Here is a 13,849-nt window from a genome sequence, read left to right on the forward strand (position 1 = left end):
GTTGGGGGGAGTGGGGGTGGGGGGGAGGTCTGGAGCAGAGGTGAGCCTGAATTTGGGGGCTGCAGCCTTGAGCCTCAGCTACTCTGAATCCTATGGGGATCCTGGAAGGTAGAAGTGATGTCACTCATTCCTGGCTGCTTGGAGGATTGCAGGTGATTGCAGCTCAGATACTTTTCTCTCTCCTTATCCCACAAAGCCCAGCCCTGAGGATTCTCCCCCAGGCTTAAGAAACTGCAGCAGAGTTCTCTGGAATTCTGCCCCACAGGCTAGCCCTTGGTCATGAGAAATTAGTTCAGCTTGTCCATATAGGCCAGCACCGCCCTTCCCAACCCTCTGGTTCCCACCCAGCCCTGATACAGTCTGTACCTCCTGTAGCCAGCGCTGCTGGGAAGGGCAGTGAACCACAGAGGTGCCATCTCCAGCCCCCACAAGGCTGGCTCCAGAACAGTCCTTGAAGTCAGAAAAGGGAGGGACTCCAAAGACACCATGCCAGACCTGCTCCCCCATCTCTTGACGCAGTTTCAGGATGTAGAAACCCAAAAGGGAGGTCACTTGCCCATGCTCACATGGAGAGCTAGGACTGAGGAAAACAGTCTGAACCTGGGCACCTAGACCTTCGAAGCTGCTCCGTGAAGGGTAGGAGGGCAGTGGGGGGTGCCCTCAACCTCAGGCACCTTCTACTGGCTTGTGCTGACACACCCCTTCCTTACCTGCCTCCCCATTGAACCTTCCTGGGTTGGTTCCCATGCTTTCCCACCTGTGTAGATGGCCACCTTCTCATAACAGTCTTGCCTTCCACCTGGGGCCTGCCCCCTTCTGGTCACAGGCCCCAATGTCCAGGGCTCAGGACTAAGCCTTTTACATTTTCTTTAAAAATAACTGTTGTGTTTATTGTTTTCCTTTTTGCCATGAAAAAACACCTGACAAAAGCACTTGAGTGAGGGTGGGTTTATTTTGGCTCACGGTTTAAAGTTCATCATGTTGGGGAAGACATGGTGGGAACAAGGCAGCTGGTCAGGAGCCTGCAGCCAGGAGGGGAGTGCTGGTGTTCAACTGGATTTCTCCCTTTTATTCATTCTGGGGCAGTGGCACTCACATTCAGGGTGGGATATCCTTCCTCACCTGAACATCTGGAAAGTGCCCTCACAGGCATAGGTATGCCCAGAGGTGTGTCTCCTAGGTAATTCTAAATCCAGACAAGTTGACAGTGAAGATTATCTACCACAGTTCCACTCCTTGGCAACCTGACACCCAAATGCATCACTGTAAGATTTATTTATTTGTATTTTATGTAAGTACTTTGCCTGAATGTAAATACACCACATTGTGCAGTGCCCATGGAGGCCAGCAGATCCCCTGGAACTGGAGCTATATAAACCATTATGAGCTGCCATGTAGGTGCTGAGAACAGAACCTGGGACCTCTAAGAGCAGCAAGTACTCTTTCTTAACCACTGAGCCATCTCTCCAGCCCCTCAAATGCATCACACAGCACTCCACTGCTGGTCCCAACAGTTTCGAATTTGTCTCTTAACACAAAATGCATTTAGTCCCTAAGAGCCCAAACAGTTCCAACACTGTTCAAAAGCCCAGAGTCTAAAATCTCTCCTGAGACCCAAGAAAATATTAACAGAAAGCCTCTACAAAAGCAAATCCTGAAGCTTCATGTCTGGCATCTGGGACTCCTTGGTGGCATCATCTGGGCTCTAAGGTAGCCCTGCCCTTCTAGTCCTGTTGCCTGCAGCACTTGTAGCCTCTCTTTGGGGCTGGCCCTATTCCATGCCTGAGCCTGCAGTGTTCCTCAGATGTCTGACAGTCCTGGTATCTCTGACATCTTGGGTTGTCCATTGCAACTTAAGCCTCACCTTCATAGCTTTAAGTAATGGCCTCTTAAGGCCTCCTTGCAGGGAATCTGATCCTGCCACATGTTGCCTGGTCTCAGCAGTTTTCTGGAACCTTGGCACAGCAAAGCTCTATGACCTCGTAACTCTGGCATCTTTATATGCCTGCAAAACCAGCACCATATAGATGATGCTGCCAGGTTCTGCTGCCAGCTTGAGATGTAGAAAGGGCCTTTTTTTTTAACCACAATTATTGTCTGTTCTGTGTGCCTTAGTGGCTGAACTTCTGCTCAGGCTCTCTGCTATCTAATAACTCAATTTTCAGACAGAGACAGGAGAATCTCTGAGTTCAAGGTCAGCCTGTGTATTAGTCACTTTTCTTTGCTGTGATAGAAACACTGACCCAAGCAATTTATAGAAGGAAGAGTTTGAGCTTACAGTTCCAGGGGAACTACAGTCCATCGTGGCAGGGAGGCAAGGTGGCTGGAGGTGGCTGGAGGAGGAACAGCAGAAGCTAAGCTCTCACATCACCACGAGCAGGCACAGAAAGCAAGAGAGCAACTGGAGATCCGGCAAGGCTTAAGAACTCTCTCAGCCCACCCCCAGTGACGTGCTTTCTCCAGGACAGCCACACCTTCTAAAACCTCCCAAAACAGCGCCACCATCTGGGGACAAAATGTCCAAATACTTGGAGCCTATGGGGGACATTTTCATTCTAACTATCACAGCCTGGTCTACATAATGAGGCCCTGTGTCAAAACAAACAACAAAGGCGTGGTAGTGCACGCCTTTGATCCTAGCACTTGGGATGCAGAGGCAGGAGGATCTTTGTGAGTTCAAGGCCACCCTGGTCTACATAGTGAGTTCCAGGCCAGCTGGGGCTACAGGGAGACCCTCTCTCAAAAAGACTGAAAAAAAGCAAACTAATACCCCCCCCCAAAAAAAAACCAACAAAAACAATATCAAATTGTTGTGGGAAGACCACTCAGACAAAGTTTTGCCAAATGAAAGTTGTTACTGGCCAGGGCTACTACACAGGGTTGTCAGGAACCCAAGTGTGTAGCACCAAGCCATTTCTAGGGTAAGCTTTTATACAGAGAAACCATAACCAGGAATGAAAAGTTTAAGTTCCCAAGTTTACAGGTGGAGAGCCCCCTTAACAATGTCTATTCTATTAAGTAACAATTATATTGCAGAAGCAAGCCAAGCATAACCTACAGAAGCCATAACTGCAGTTAGCAAGTGCACTCGGGATACTCTGACCTGTTTCCAAGACAACCAGGGTCCAGCTGACATGTGTTCCCATACCCTGGGCCAACTGCCTGATTATTTCAGAGACCAGAGTCAGTCTAAACTTTAACATGGCGTAGCTATGGTCAGGAAGGTGCCTTGACAAAATCACTGTCTTCCCAGTGGGTGGGTCCTGCCCTTCAGGCATTGTTACTGTTCCTCCTGCAACACTTCAGCTCTCTGTAACATAGCCTTTTCTCCATACCCACCTGGTCTGCAACTTCATTTTTTTCACACTCCTTTCCTCACCAACCTGTATACTTTTCGTATCTTTACATTCTTTGTTTTGCACTGTAGATCTAAGAACAGTGGACAGTAACTGTCCCACAGCTTGGATGCTATGCTGTTTTGAAAGTTCCAAACAACTTAGTGCATTACTTTTGAATTTAGCCTCACTCTGAGTTTCAGGACACTGGCAGAATGCAACAAGGTTCTTTGCCAGAATATAACATGAATGACCTCTAGCCCAGTTCCTGATGGACTCCCCATTCCCCACTGAGGGATGGGTGGGCAGAGTCTTTCCTGGATACTCTTGGAATTCTGCTCTTCCAAACTCCCACCAGAATGGCCTCTAAGCTGCCAGCATTCTGGGGCTTCTCCAGCCAGCAGCTCCGTGCTCTTCCACATTCCTCCCACAAACCAGTTTGGAAGGCCCAAGAACCACATGCTTGGGTTTCTCACATCAATAGCCTCACTTCCCAGCAGGTTTTCTGTACTGATTCCTTCTCATTGCTGTGACTACCTGGTGAGGGAGGGAGGGAGGGAGGGAGGGAGGGAGGGAAGGACGGAAGGACGGAAGGAAGGAAGGAAGGAAGGAAGGAAGGAAGGAGGAAGGAAGGAAGGAAGGAAGGAAGGAAGGAAGGAGGAAGGAAGGAAGGAAGGAAGGAAGGAAGGAAGGGCTTAATTTGCCTCATGGTTAGAGGAGAAACAGTCCATCATGGTGGGGAAGGCATAGTGGCAGATGTGTGAGACAGCTGGTCACATTACATCAGCAGACAAGAAGCAGAGAGAGATGAATGCTTGTGCTCAGCTCAGTCTCCTATTTTTTTTCTTTCTATTCAGTCTGGGTCCCCAGCTCATGGGATGCTGCCACCCACACTCTGGATTGGTCTTCCTTCCTCACTTAAACCTCAGACATGCCCCGAGGTATGTTTCCTAGGCAATTCTAAATCCAGTCAAGTTAAGACTGAAGATTAACCATCACAATTACAGACTCTCAGAAAGCAAAACGTTTAAGAGTTCAGAAAATATTTGAGCCCTGAAGGAACAAAACTGTATTGTCTCCAAAATATGAAAACTAGGGCTAAAGATGCAGCTGCGTGGTAGAGTGTTTCCCTGATATGTGTGAAGCCCTGGGTCCTAGCCCCAACACATTAAAAAATAAAACTAGGCCGGGCGTGGTGGAGCTCACCTTTAATCCAAGCACTTAGGAGGCAGAGGCAGGTGGATCTCTGTGAGTTCATGGCCAGCCTGGTCTACATAGTGAGTTCCAGGACAGCTGGGGCTACAGGGAGACCCTGTCTTAAAAAGACAAAAACAAACAAACAAAAAACCAAAAAAACAAAACTAGCTGGGTGTGGTGGTCTTTGGTCCCAGCACTCAGGAGGCAGCAATCTCTGTGAGATTGAGGGCAGCTTGGTCTATAGGGAGACCGGGAGACCTTGTCTCAAAAAAAGACTTAAAAAAAAACAACCAAAAAACCCAAAACCAAACCAAAAACAACAAAACTATAAAGATGAAATCAATAAATGTTTATTGTGTTCAAACCCAATGAAATATTAACTTGGTTAGTTATAAAACTTTCTTTTTGTAGGTTGGGCTTTTCTTCCTTTGAAAGTGTTTCCAAGTTTTCCTAGAGGTGAGTCAGCTGGGTTAGATGGGGGGGGGGCAGAGGGGAAGGATAGAGCATCTTTTTTTTCTCCTAAATACTTTCTAGAACAAAAATATAAAGAAGTCTGTATTTTCCTCGGTGGCTGTGCCTTCATATGTTTTAAATCACTGTCCTGTTGGGCTTTATTTAGCTGCAAAGATGACTATGGTACTATTTTTTTTTTCAATTACACGCATGTAGGTTGGAGAGATGGCTTAGCAGTTAAGATCACTGGCTGCTCTTGAAGAGGACCCAGGATCAGTTTCCAGCACCTGCATGATAGTTAACAACCTTCCATAACTCCAATTCCAGGGGATCAGACACCCTCTTCTCATCTCCGCAGGCACCAGGTATGCACATGGTGCACTTACATACATGCAGGCAAAATGCTCATACATACAGAAGGAAAAATAAAATAAAATTATGTGTATGTATATGAGTATGTGCAAATGAGTGCAGATACCCTCAGAGACCAAAAGAGGGCATTGGATATCCAGGAGCTGGAGTTACAGGTGGTTGTGAGCCACCAGACATGAGTGCTTCAGGCTGAACTTGGATCTTCTTGAAGAGCAGCAAGCATTCTTAACCGCTAAGTCATTTTTCCATACCCCCTTTTAAAAATTATTTATTTTATGTATGTTTTCCTTACATATATGTTAGTGTATCACATGCATGCAATGCCAGAAAAAGGCATTGGATCCCTGAAACTGCAGTTACAGATGGTTGATAGCCATCAGTTGTGGACTGTGTGGGGGCTGGGAACCAAACTCTGGTCCTCTGCCAGAGCAACTAGTGCTCTTAACCACTGAGATATCTCTCTAGCCTCCAGACTCCTTTTTTTTGAGACAGGGTCTCATGTACCTCAAGGCTGGCCTCAGACTCACTATGAAGCTGAGGAATCCCTTGAATCCTGATCCTCCTGCCTTCACCTTCTGAGTACTCGGATAGTAGGGGATGCCATGCTATGCCCAATTTATGTGGTACTGGAGATCAAACCCAGGACCTAGTGCATTCTAGGCAAGCACTTTAGCAACTGAACTGCTCTCCAGTCCCATTAATGTCTGAAGTCCAGTTTGACCAGAGCAGCCACAGGCAGCTTGAGCTCCCTTTGGGAATAGCTTTTCTTCTTGCACTTTGCATTGAAGGATAAAGTTCTAAGTCACTCTTATCAGGTCCTGAGAAATGCTCAGGTTATGTGAGAAATGTGAAATGTATCAGACACGGAGGAGACACAAATGGACTGTGGATTCATAGCACCTAATATGATAACACTGCAGTGATAGAAGGGTTGAAGGCTGCAGACCTGGGAGAGGGAGGCAGGAATGATTCAGTGTTCAAAGGAATTGCAGTCGGAGAGATCTGTAAGGAGGAGGGTATGATGGTTTGTTATCTAAAAGGCTGGCGAGATGGCTGAGTGAGTAAAGGCCTCTACTGCCAAGCCTGCTGACCTGGGTTCACAAATGAAAATATAATTAAAAAAAGTAAATGTTAAAAAGGAAGCATCAACTATCTCTCAAGGGTGTTCTGGGAACTGAACTCAGGGACATTTAAAACCTCTATTACTGAGCTACATTCCTAACTCTAGACTCCAGCTTTTTTTTGGTCTTTTTGAGACAGGGTCTCCTTGTAGCTCCAGCTAGGAAGGACCTTTTGTAACATAAGGCCTGAGCAGTTCCTGGGATGCTGGGATAGCCACCAGGAACATCTCGCTGTTGCTTCTCAAGGGAAGACTTCATCCTGCAAACATTAAACTCCAGTTCAAAGTGTAGACCAGCTGTGTCTGGGTTCACATTTTTTCATTAAAAAGTTTTTTGTATATGAGTGTTTTGCTTGCATATAAAGTGCACCTATGTCATGCAATGCTTGTGGAGGCCAGAAGAGGGCATTAGGATACCCTGAAACTGGAGTTACAGTAGTTAACTACCATGTGGGTGCTCGGAAGTGAACCCAGGGTCTTCTGTAAGAGCAGCCAGTGCTCTTAACCGCTGAGTCAGCTCTGCAGTCCCACATTTCTTTTTTATGTCGCTGGTAGTCAGGTACATGAGGCAAGCACTCTACGCAAGCTACGCCATCACATCTGTTGTTCAGTAATGCACACACTGGTTATCTGTCTGCACGTTTATGTGGTTGCACACGGATGCAGAGGCCAAAGGCCAGCCGCAGGGGCCATTCTTCAATATCTACTCACTGGCCTTGAATTCAGCAAGTAGATTAGACTGGCCAGTGTGCCCCAGGGATCCACCTGTCTTCACCTCCCCAGTGCTTGTAAAGCAAGTACTTAACCAACTGAGCCAACTCCCCTGCTTCAATGCTAGTTTTTTCAAAAAAAATTTTTTTATGTTATATATATGTTTTGCTTGCATGTATGTAAGTGCAGCCATGTCATACAATGCCCATGGAGGTCAGAAGACAGCATCCAATCTGCTGCAACTGGACTTAATGACAGTTAATCGCCATGTGGGTGCTGGGAATCCAAACCCAGTCCTCTGCAGAGTGGCCAGTGCTCTTACCTGCTGAGCCATCTCTCCAGCCCCAATGCTGGTTTTTTTCAAAGAACTGAAACAAACTGACACATAAGGCCCTGACAATACTGAAAGTACAACTGAGTCACACGTATTTCTATGCAGAGAACACTTTGGAAAAGGACACATTTCTTGCAGGGAGAGCTTCTGGGAGACAGGCTCAGATGAGGTTCCCCACCCCACAAACTGGGGCACATACAGACACTCCCACCCACACTTTATTAAGTTTAAGAATTAGTTACAACAGGGGCAGAGGCATTGGGAAGAGAATACCCGCCCCCATCTTCACTGGCACACAATAAATAATAAATAAATAGCTGGGAGTGGGCAGAAAGAGAGGTTGGCACGGCAAACACTGATTGCACAGGGGGGCATGAGGGTCCCCTTCCAAACTCTGCTAACCACCAACACTGGATTCGGGGAGTGGGGGGCCTCTCCATACCACCCCAGAGCCACTGAGGGGCTCACCAGGTCAGTCTGTAGAGGGGTGCCTTCACATTTGGCCCTTTAGTTATTTGGTTTTCTTTGAGACTCTGCAACCCAGGCTACAGAATCCACAGTAATCCTCTTGCCTCAGCCTCCTGAGCGAGCACTGTGATTACAGATGTGCATCACCATACCTGGCTAGGGCCCCTGAAACCCAAACCCTTGGCTAATCCAGTCAGACCCAGATTGTCAAAAGACCACTGTCTCTCAGACTTCTGGATTGTTCTATTCAGGATCTAAGAGGCCAGTGGGTCATTACTTGGAGTCCTGATGGATCTACCTAGGACCCAGGGCATACAAGAGCCACTGTTCCTTAAGCTTCTATTTGGTCCACTAAAGGCCCAATGTGAGTCACAGCCTTCTATTGGTCTGCTCAGGCCAGTAATGTGGTTCCCTAGACCTTTGATTAGTCAATAAGGACCTGAATATGGGCCCTGAGGATGGGGTGGGGTGTGGGCAGGGCCCTTGAGGCCCCCCCCTAGGACGGGATGGGGAGGGGACAAGGAAGTGGGGGAAATCTTCAGTTGGCTTCGGGACCCATACATATCCCAAGTAAGGGAGGTGATACGGGCAGGAAACCTGGTCACCTGGTGGGGTCAGGCCAGGGTGAACCTTCAAGGTGCAGGGGGTGCAGCTTCTGAAGAGCAGAGTGCCTAGCCACTGCTGGAGGTGGTGAGAGGGCCCACGAACCTTCCTGGATCCCAGCTTCCCTTCACTGGGGTCCAGACACTGGTACCAGGGAACCCATGGTGCTGAGACTCTTGACCCATGATCTCCATCTACAAGGTCAGGGAATGGGAAAGGTGGGGCTGTGGCTGCAGGTTGGGTGGGCTCAGTCCTCCAGCCCCTCCATCAGGTCTGCAATGCTCTCCACATAGTAGTGGGGCACAACATCTTGCTGGCCAGCTGCCAGGTAGGCCTGGGCCTCGTCAAGGCGAGAGACACCTGTGAGTGTGAGCACTGTGGTCATGCCGCAGCGGTGGCCGAAGAGGATGTCGGTCTCCAGGCGGTCACCCACCATGAGTGTGTGTGCAGGGTCCACGCCGAAGTCTTCTGTGATGCACTGGAACATGTAGGGGCTGGGCTTGCCAACCACCAGGGCCTGGCGTCCTGAGGCTGTCTCCACTGCAGCGGCCAGACTCCCGGTACCTGTGGAGAGGGGACACTTGGTCAGTAGGAGGGTGGCAGCTGGGGCTGACCTAAGGTCCTTTAGCCACTCTGACTTTTCCTGGACTAGCAATAAAAGGAGGATCCAAGTAACACTTGCCCCAAGAGATTCTGTGGGCACTACAGGACAAGCACTTTGTAAACTCAAGAGGACTTAAAAACATCCATGGTGGTTGTTGCTACACGAAGCCAAGCTCCTGGCATGGAAAATGGGCACAGTCTGTCTGGAATGCAGTGGGGCACAGAAACATCCTCACCTCTAACCCAGTCAGCCTTGCAGGGAAAATGATCCCACGAGAAACTTCCAGCTGGAGACAAAAAGCTGTAAGCTTGAAGATGTCTGAGGCTGCAGTCACTAAGGGAAGTGAAGCTGGGGAAGGAGCCCAAGAGTCTGACAACAGGCGATCTATCTACAAAAGGACAGTCTTGCTTCCCAGCTAGCACCACCCTACTGGCACAGTGAGTCTCTGTTCTGCCCACAGGCTTGTCTTTTTGCCAGAACATTCTGCCTTTACACCAACATCCCGGACCAGATAAGGAAGAGCACCATTGTTTACTTAGCCTATTCTAACTGCAAGGAGCTGCTCTGGGTGCTTGTGAAAGCCCATTTTACAGATGAGAAAGCTGAGGCTTGGTGACATGAAGTCACTTGGGAATCTGAAGCAGAAGGCTCACCCTAAGAATGAAGCCAGCCTGGGTTACACAGTGAGACCTTGCCTCCCACCCCCACCCCCGCAGAGTCAACTTAAACTAAATGAATTTGGTACAATAAAGGAACTATGTTCTGAAAACTCACCTCCTGGTAACTAAAGAACAGTTTACTCTGATCTGTGTTCTTGGGGTGACCAATTTATACGTGTGACAATGGTAACTCCATGCCAAGGGTCCCCAGGCTGCTAGTGCCACATGGGCTAGTGAGGGAGTGTTTTCACCAGAAGTCAGCCAGAGATACCAATCAAGGTCCTCCCCATGATTAAGTGTTTTTCAGTACAGCCCAGCCGGACCCCAAATGCTCAAGGCCTTCACTCTCTGTTCTCACAGCTAACAACATTACACTATTCCAGCTGAGGTCATAGAAAGAGAATGGGTGGGGGCAGCAAGAATGGTAGCCCTGCAGCCCTCAGACAAGAATTTCCCCAGCAACTCAAGATCAGGGTAGAGGTATACCTGGACCTCCAGGTTGGCCCAGAGCACCGCCACATCAAGGTTCCCTTTGACATCTGCCTGGAATCTCGGCACTTGAGAGGTAGAGACAGGAGGATTAGAAGTTTAAAGCCATCATTGGCTACAAAGCAAACCTGCAGCCACTGGGCTATGAGATCCTGTCTCAAAATCCCCAATCAATGTGGCTGGAGAGATGGCTCAGCATTAAGAGCACTTACTACTCTTGCAGAGGACCCTGGGTTTGGTTCCCAGCACCCATATAGCAGCTCACAACCATCTTTAACTACAGTTGCAGGGCTGCTAGCACCCTCTTCTGACTTCCAAGGGTACCAGGCACACATGCATTACATAAACATGCATGTGGGCAAAGAACTCATACACATGAAATAAAAGTAACCAAATGAACTGGTCACTGCTGGAACCCATGTCTCACCACAGTTATTCAGGTAAGCTTTACGGAGGTCCGGCCAGACGCAGCAGACCCACAGTCAACATGAGGATACCTAGTAGGCTGGGAAAGCATCCTAGCAGGGGAGTTCGTGACTACAACCCCCAACCCAAGGCTGGTGTGTGAATGATGTATTCCTACAGTGGTGGCCACTTCTTACCAGCTCAAGTGGCTGCCAGTGGCAAACGGGTACACACAATTCTGTAGGTCCGTGGGTGCAGAAGGGGAGGGACTGGGTGGGAGATTTATATTATTTCAGATCTGATGCATAATGGGAATTTTTAAAAAAATATTTTATTATCTTTATGTGTATGTGTAGTATTGCCTGCATGTAGGTAATTGCACCCGTGTTGTGCAATGTCCACGGAGGTCAGAAGAGGCTGTTGGAGTTACGGACAGTTGTTAACTGTCATGTACCCACATGGGATTTGAACCTGGGTCTTCTTCAAGAACAGTCAGCATTCTTAACTGCTGAGCCATCTCTCCAGCCCCATAACAGGGATCTTTCTTAATTCTTGTTCATGTTTGCTTTTCTGACAGGGTCTTATCTTGAACTGCAGCTGCTCCTGCATATAGATTACAAGCACACCTCCATCTAGTCTTGTTAATTTTTCTCTTCTAATCCCACTCTTTAAAAGCTGCATTACTGGCTTGTACACAAGCCTGGTTGCAGCTCCGTATGTTAAACCTCTGTCTCCCCTCTAGGCAGTAGGAGTGACCAGCAGGTTAGGTGGGCACAAAGACTGTGTGTGTGTGTTTCTGAAGTGGCCTGGTATGTGTTTGTGTGTGTTCATATTCCTGAAGAGGCCTGGCATCTCTTAAGCTCAAGTCACCCTTCCTATACCCTAGGGAAGCCCTTGCCCCATAACCTCAACCGGAGCTTAGAGGCCTCCAGGAAAATCTGACCTGAATAGCATGGGGTGGGGGTACTACAGTTGTGACCTCTCCCCAAGATTTACGAGAAGGCTCATGTGGTCAGATGGCAAGGAGGTCTCAGGCAGAGCTAGGACAGGCCCAGAACAACAGCTTCCCTTCCTGCTACACGATCCTAACACTATGCTGAAGTCTCCTTGCTTACTGTCACCATGCCCAGCAACACACCTCCCACACCCTCTCTGCAAGGGCAGGCCTGCCTCATCACCCCATTACAAACCTTTGACTACTCAATTCTTGCTGCACCCCCTCCCAATTCCTGGCATTTGATATTAAGGATTGTCTGGGCCATGGGTCAGAAGAAGGGATTAGCAGGGATGTATCCATGCCTCAGCCTCGAGTACTAAACCTGTCCATATTCATTCATCACTACCCAGTAGCTTCTGCCTCACTCCAACAACCCACCTGGTCCTGCCTCCCTGCAGGGTTGAGTACCCCCCCTAACAAATGCCCTTGGATAGATGGATAAGGACTGGTCTAAGGGCCAAGTTCAGGTTCTACTCCATCAGCGATGGCTCACTGTGTGCTCTCTGGCAGCTCACTTCCCGACCCTGAGCCTCCCTTTCTTTAACTGAGAAATGGGCCATACTTTTATTTCTGGAGCAGTTTGGAAAGGGAATTGGAAACAGCATGAAGGTGCTTCAGGAAGCTATCGACACACAGTATGAGCTGGCTACAACTCATACCACCCATTCTAGTCACCTGCTCCGAGATGACTGGCACGGTGAGGAGTCCCGCTGGCATCCAGGAAGGGATGCTCTGACGTTATATAACCCAAGAGGATTGACCAAGTGAGCCGGAACTGGAACTGAGATCACGCTCCACTACCCTCCTGTCCACACACGTGACGCCATGCCATCCCGCCTCTGTGCATGGGGATCCAACTCTCCCACGGGGACCATCCCTCCAGGCTGCTTCACCAAACCACCTCCAAAGTGGGTGGGGCCAGATGACTGAAGCCCAGGAGGAGGCCAGTTTCCTAAGAAGGGAGACCTGAATTCCACTTGCAACTCCCTGAGCCGCAATGGGCCTCAACTGGCTTGTCTGTCAAATGGGACCTCGCGGGGGTGGCAGCTGCAGCAATCACGAGATGCGGAGTCTAGGTGCGTGCCGGCCTCCCTGCCCCCTGCGCCTAGGCTCGGCTGCAGGGCGCCCTTGCACCTGTCCCCATCCCCAGTGCCACGCTCACCCGGGGTCCGGCTGCCGTCGCTGAGCGGGTGCCAAGGGTCGCGATCGGTGGCCACGAGCAGGCAGTCGGGGTCGCGCAGGTGCGCGCACGCCTCGCTCAGCCTGGAGAAGGAGAAGTGCTCGTCGTAGCCCACGAGCACGGCGCGCACGCGCGAGTCTTCGCCGGGGTCTCCCGCCAGGCGCAGCCCCGCGGCGCGTAACTCGGCACGTAGCCCCTCTCCGCCCAACACGAACACGGTTCCCAGCGCGTCGGGCGGCCCAGGCAAGCGCTGGCGCAGCAGGCGGGCGGCGCACAGCGCGGAGCTGAAGAGCTGCTCGGCGCGCAGCCCCGCGAAGCCCAGGCGCGCGAAGCGGAGCGCCAGCTCGGGCCGCGCGCGCCGGCTGTTGTTGCTGACGAATAGCGTGGCCTTGCCGGCCCGCGCCAGACGCTGCAGCAGCTCCGGGGCACCCGGCACGGTGCGCTCGCCGTTCCACAGCACCCCGTCGCAGTCGAACAGGACCCCCTGCGTATGGGCCAGAACGTCGCGCAGGGTCGCGCCGCACAGCCGCTCACAGAGCGCCATGCAGCCGGCTGGCCGCTCGCACGCCGGCGCTGCTCTCCCTCCGCGGTCACGGCGCTCCGGGACGGCTCCGCCAATCAGCGTGCCCGAAACGCTGGGGGCGGGGCCACTACCTCGCGCCTCAGCCAATGGGGGTGAGAATCTTGGAGAGGGCCCGAAGTCTGCCGGCAAAGGGAGCTCGGAGAAAAGGGGCGGGGCCGCCGAGCCGAGGGGACCAATGAGGAGCCAGTCTGGCCTCAGCACTTCCCTCTCGCCCTGCTGAGCCAGTCGCTGAAGGAGGAGCGAGGAAGGAAACGGGCAGCGAATAGCCAGGCGCGCCGCAGCCAATTAGAAGCTTAGGCCAGCTGGTTGCTAGGAGGAAAACAGATGCGGTGAGAGAGA

At 50.4% G+C, this 13,849-nt stretch overlaps 1 protein-coding gene and 1 long non-coding RNA gene across 2 annotated transcripts in view; one reads left to right on the forward strand and one right to left on the reverse strand.

Moving 5' to 3' along the window:
- Positions 1-5,235, forward strand: part of LOC115067395 — a 9,705-nt gene extending 4,470 nt beyond the window's left edge. The window contains exons 2-3 of the long non-coding RNA XR_003846809.1: positions 4,193-4,276; positions 4,944-5,235. This is a non-coding gene — a long non-coding RNA (uncharacterized LOC115067395). The remainder of the gene's footprint in view (positions 1-4,192; positions 4,277-4,943) is intronic.
- Positions 5,236-8,495: 3,260 nt separating this feature from the next.
- Positions 8,496-13,530, reverse strand: Pdxp (pyridoxal phosphatase). Its single transcript, XM_008851296.3, has 2 exons — positions 12,910-13,530; positions 8,496-9,157 (listed from the first exon to the last, which is right to left on the reverse strand). Exons 1-2 carry the CDS (start codon positions 13,469-13,471, stop codon positions 8,841-8,843), a joined length of 879 nt encoding a protein of 292 aa, XP_008849518.1. The 5' UTR covers positions 13,472-13,530; the 3' UTR covers positions 8,496-8,840.
- Positions 13,531-13,849: the final 319 nt, after the last annotated feature.

The sequence above is a fragment of the Nannospalax galili genome, unplaced genomic scaffold (assembly GCF_000622305.1).
Source record: "Nannospalax galili isolate Female #2095 unplaced genomic scaffold, S.galili_v1.0 scaffold445, whole genome shotgun sequence".
NCBI lineage: Eukaryota > Metazoa > Chordata > Mammalia > Rodentia > Spalacidae > Nannospalax > Nannospalax galili.

Excerpts from the sequence above, each read along its gene's own strand:
- Pdxp (XM_008851296.3), bottom strand. The coding sequence starts at position 13,471 with ATGGCGCTCTGTGAGCGGCTGTGCGGCGCGACCCTGCGCGACGTTCTG. Across the intron at positions 9,158-12,909 it reads CGACGGCAGCCGGACCCCGG|GTACCGGGAGTCTGGCCGCT; the intron begins GTGAGCGTGGCA and ends CCCTCTCCACAG.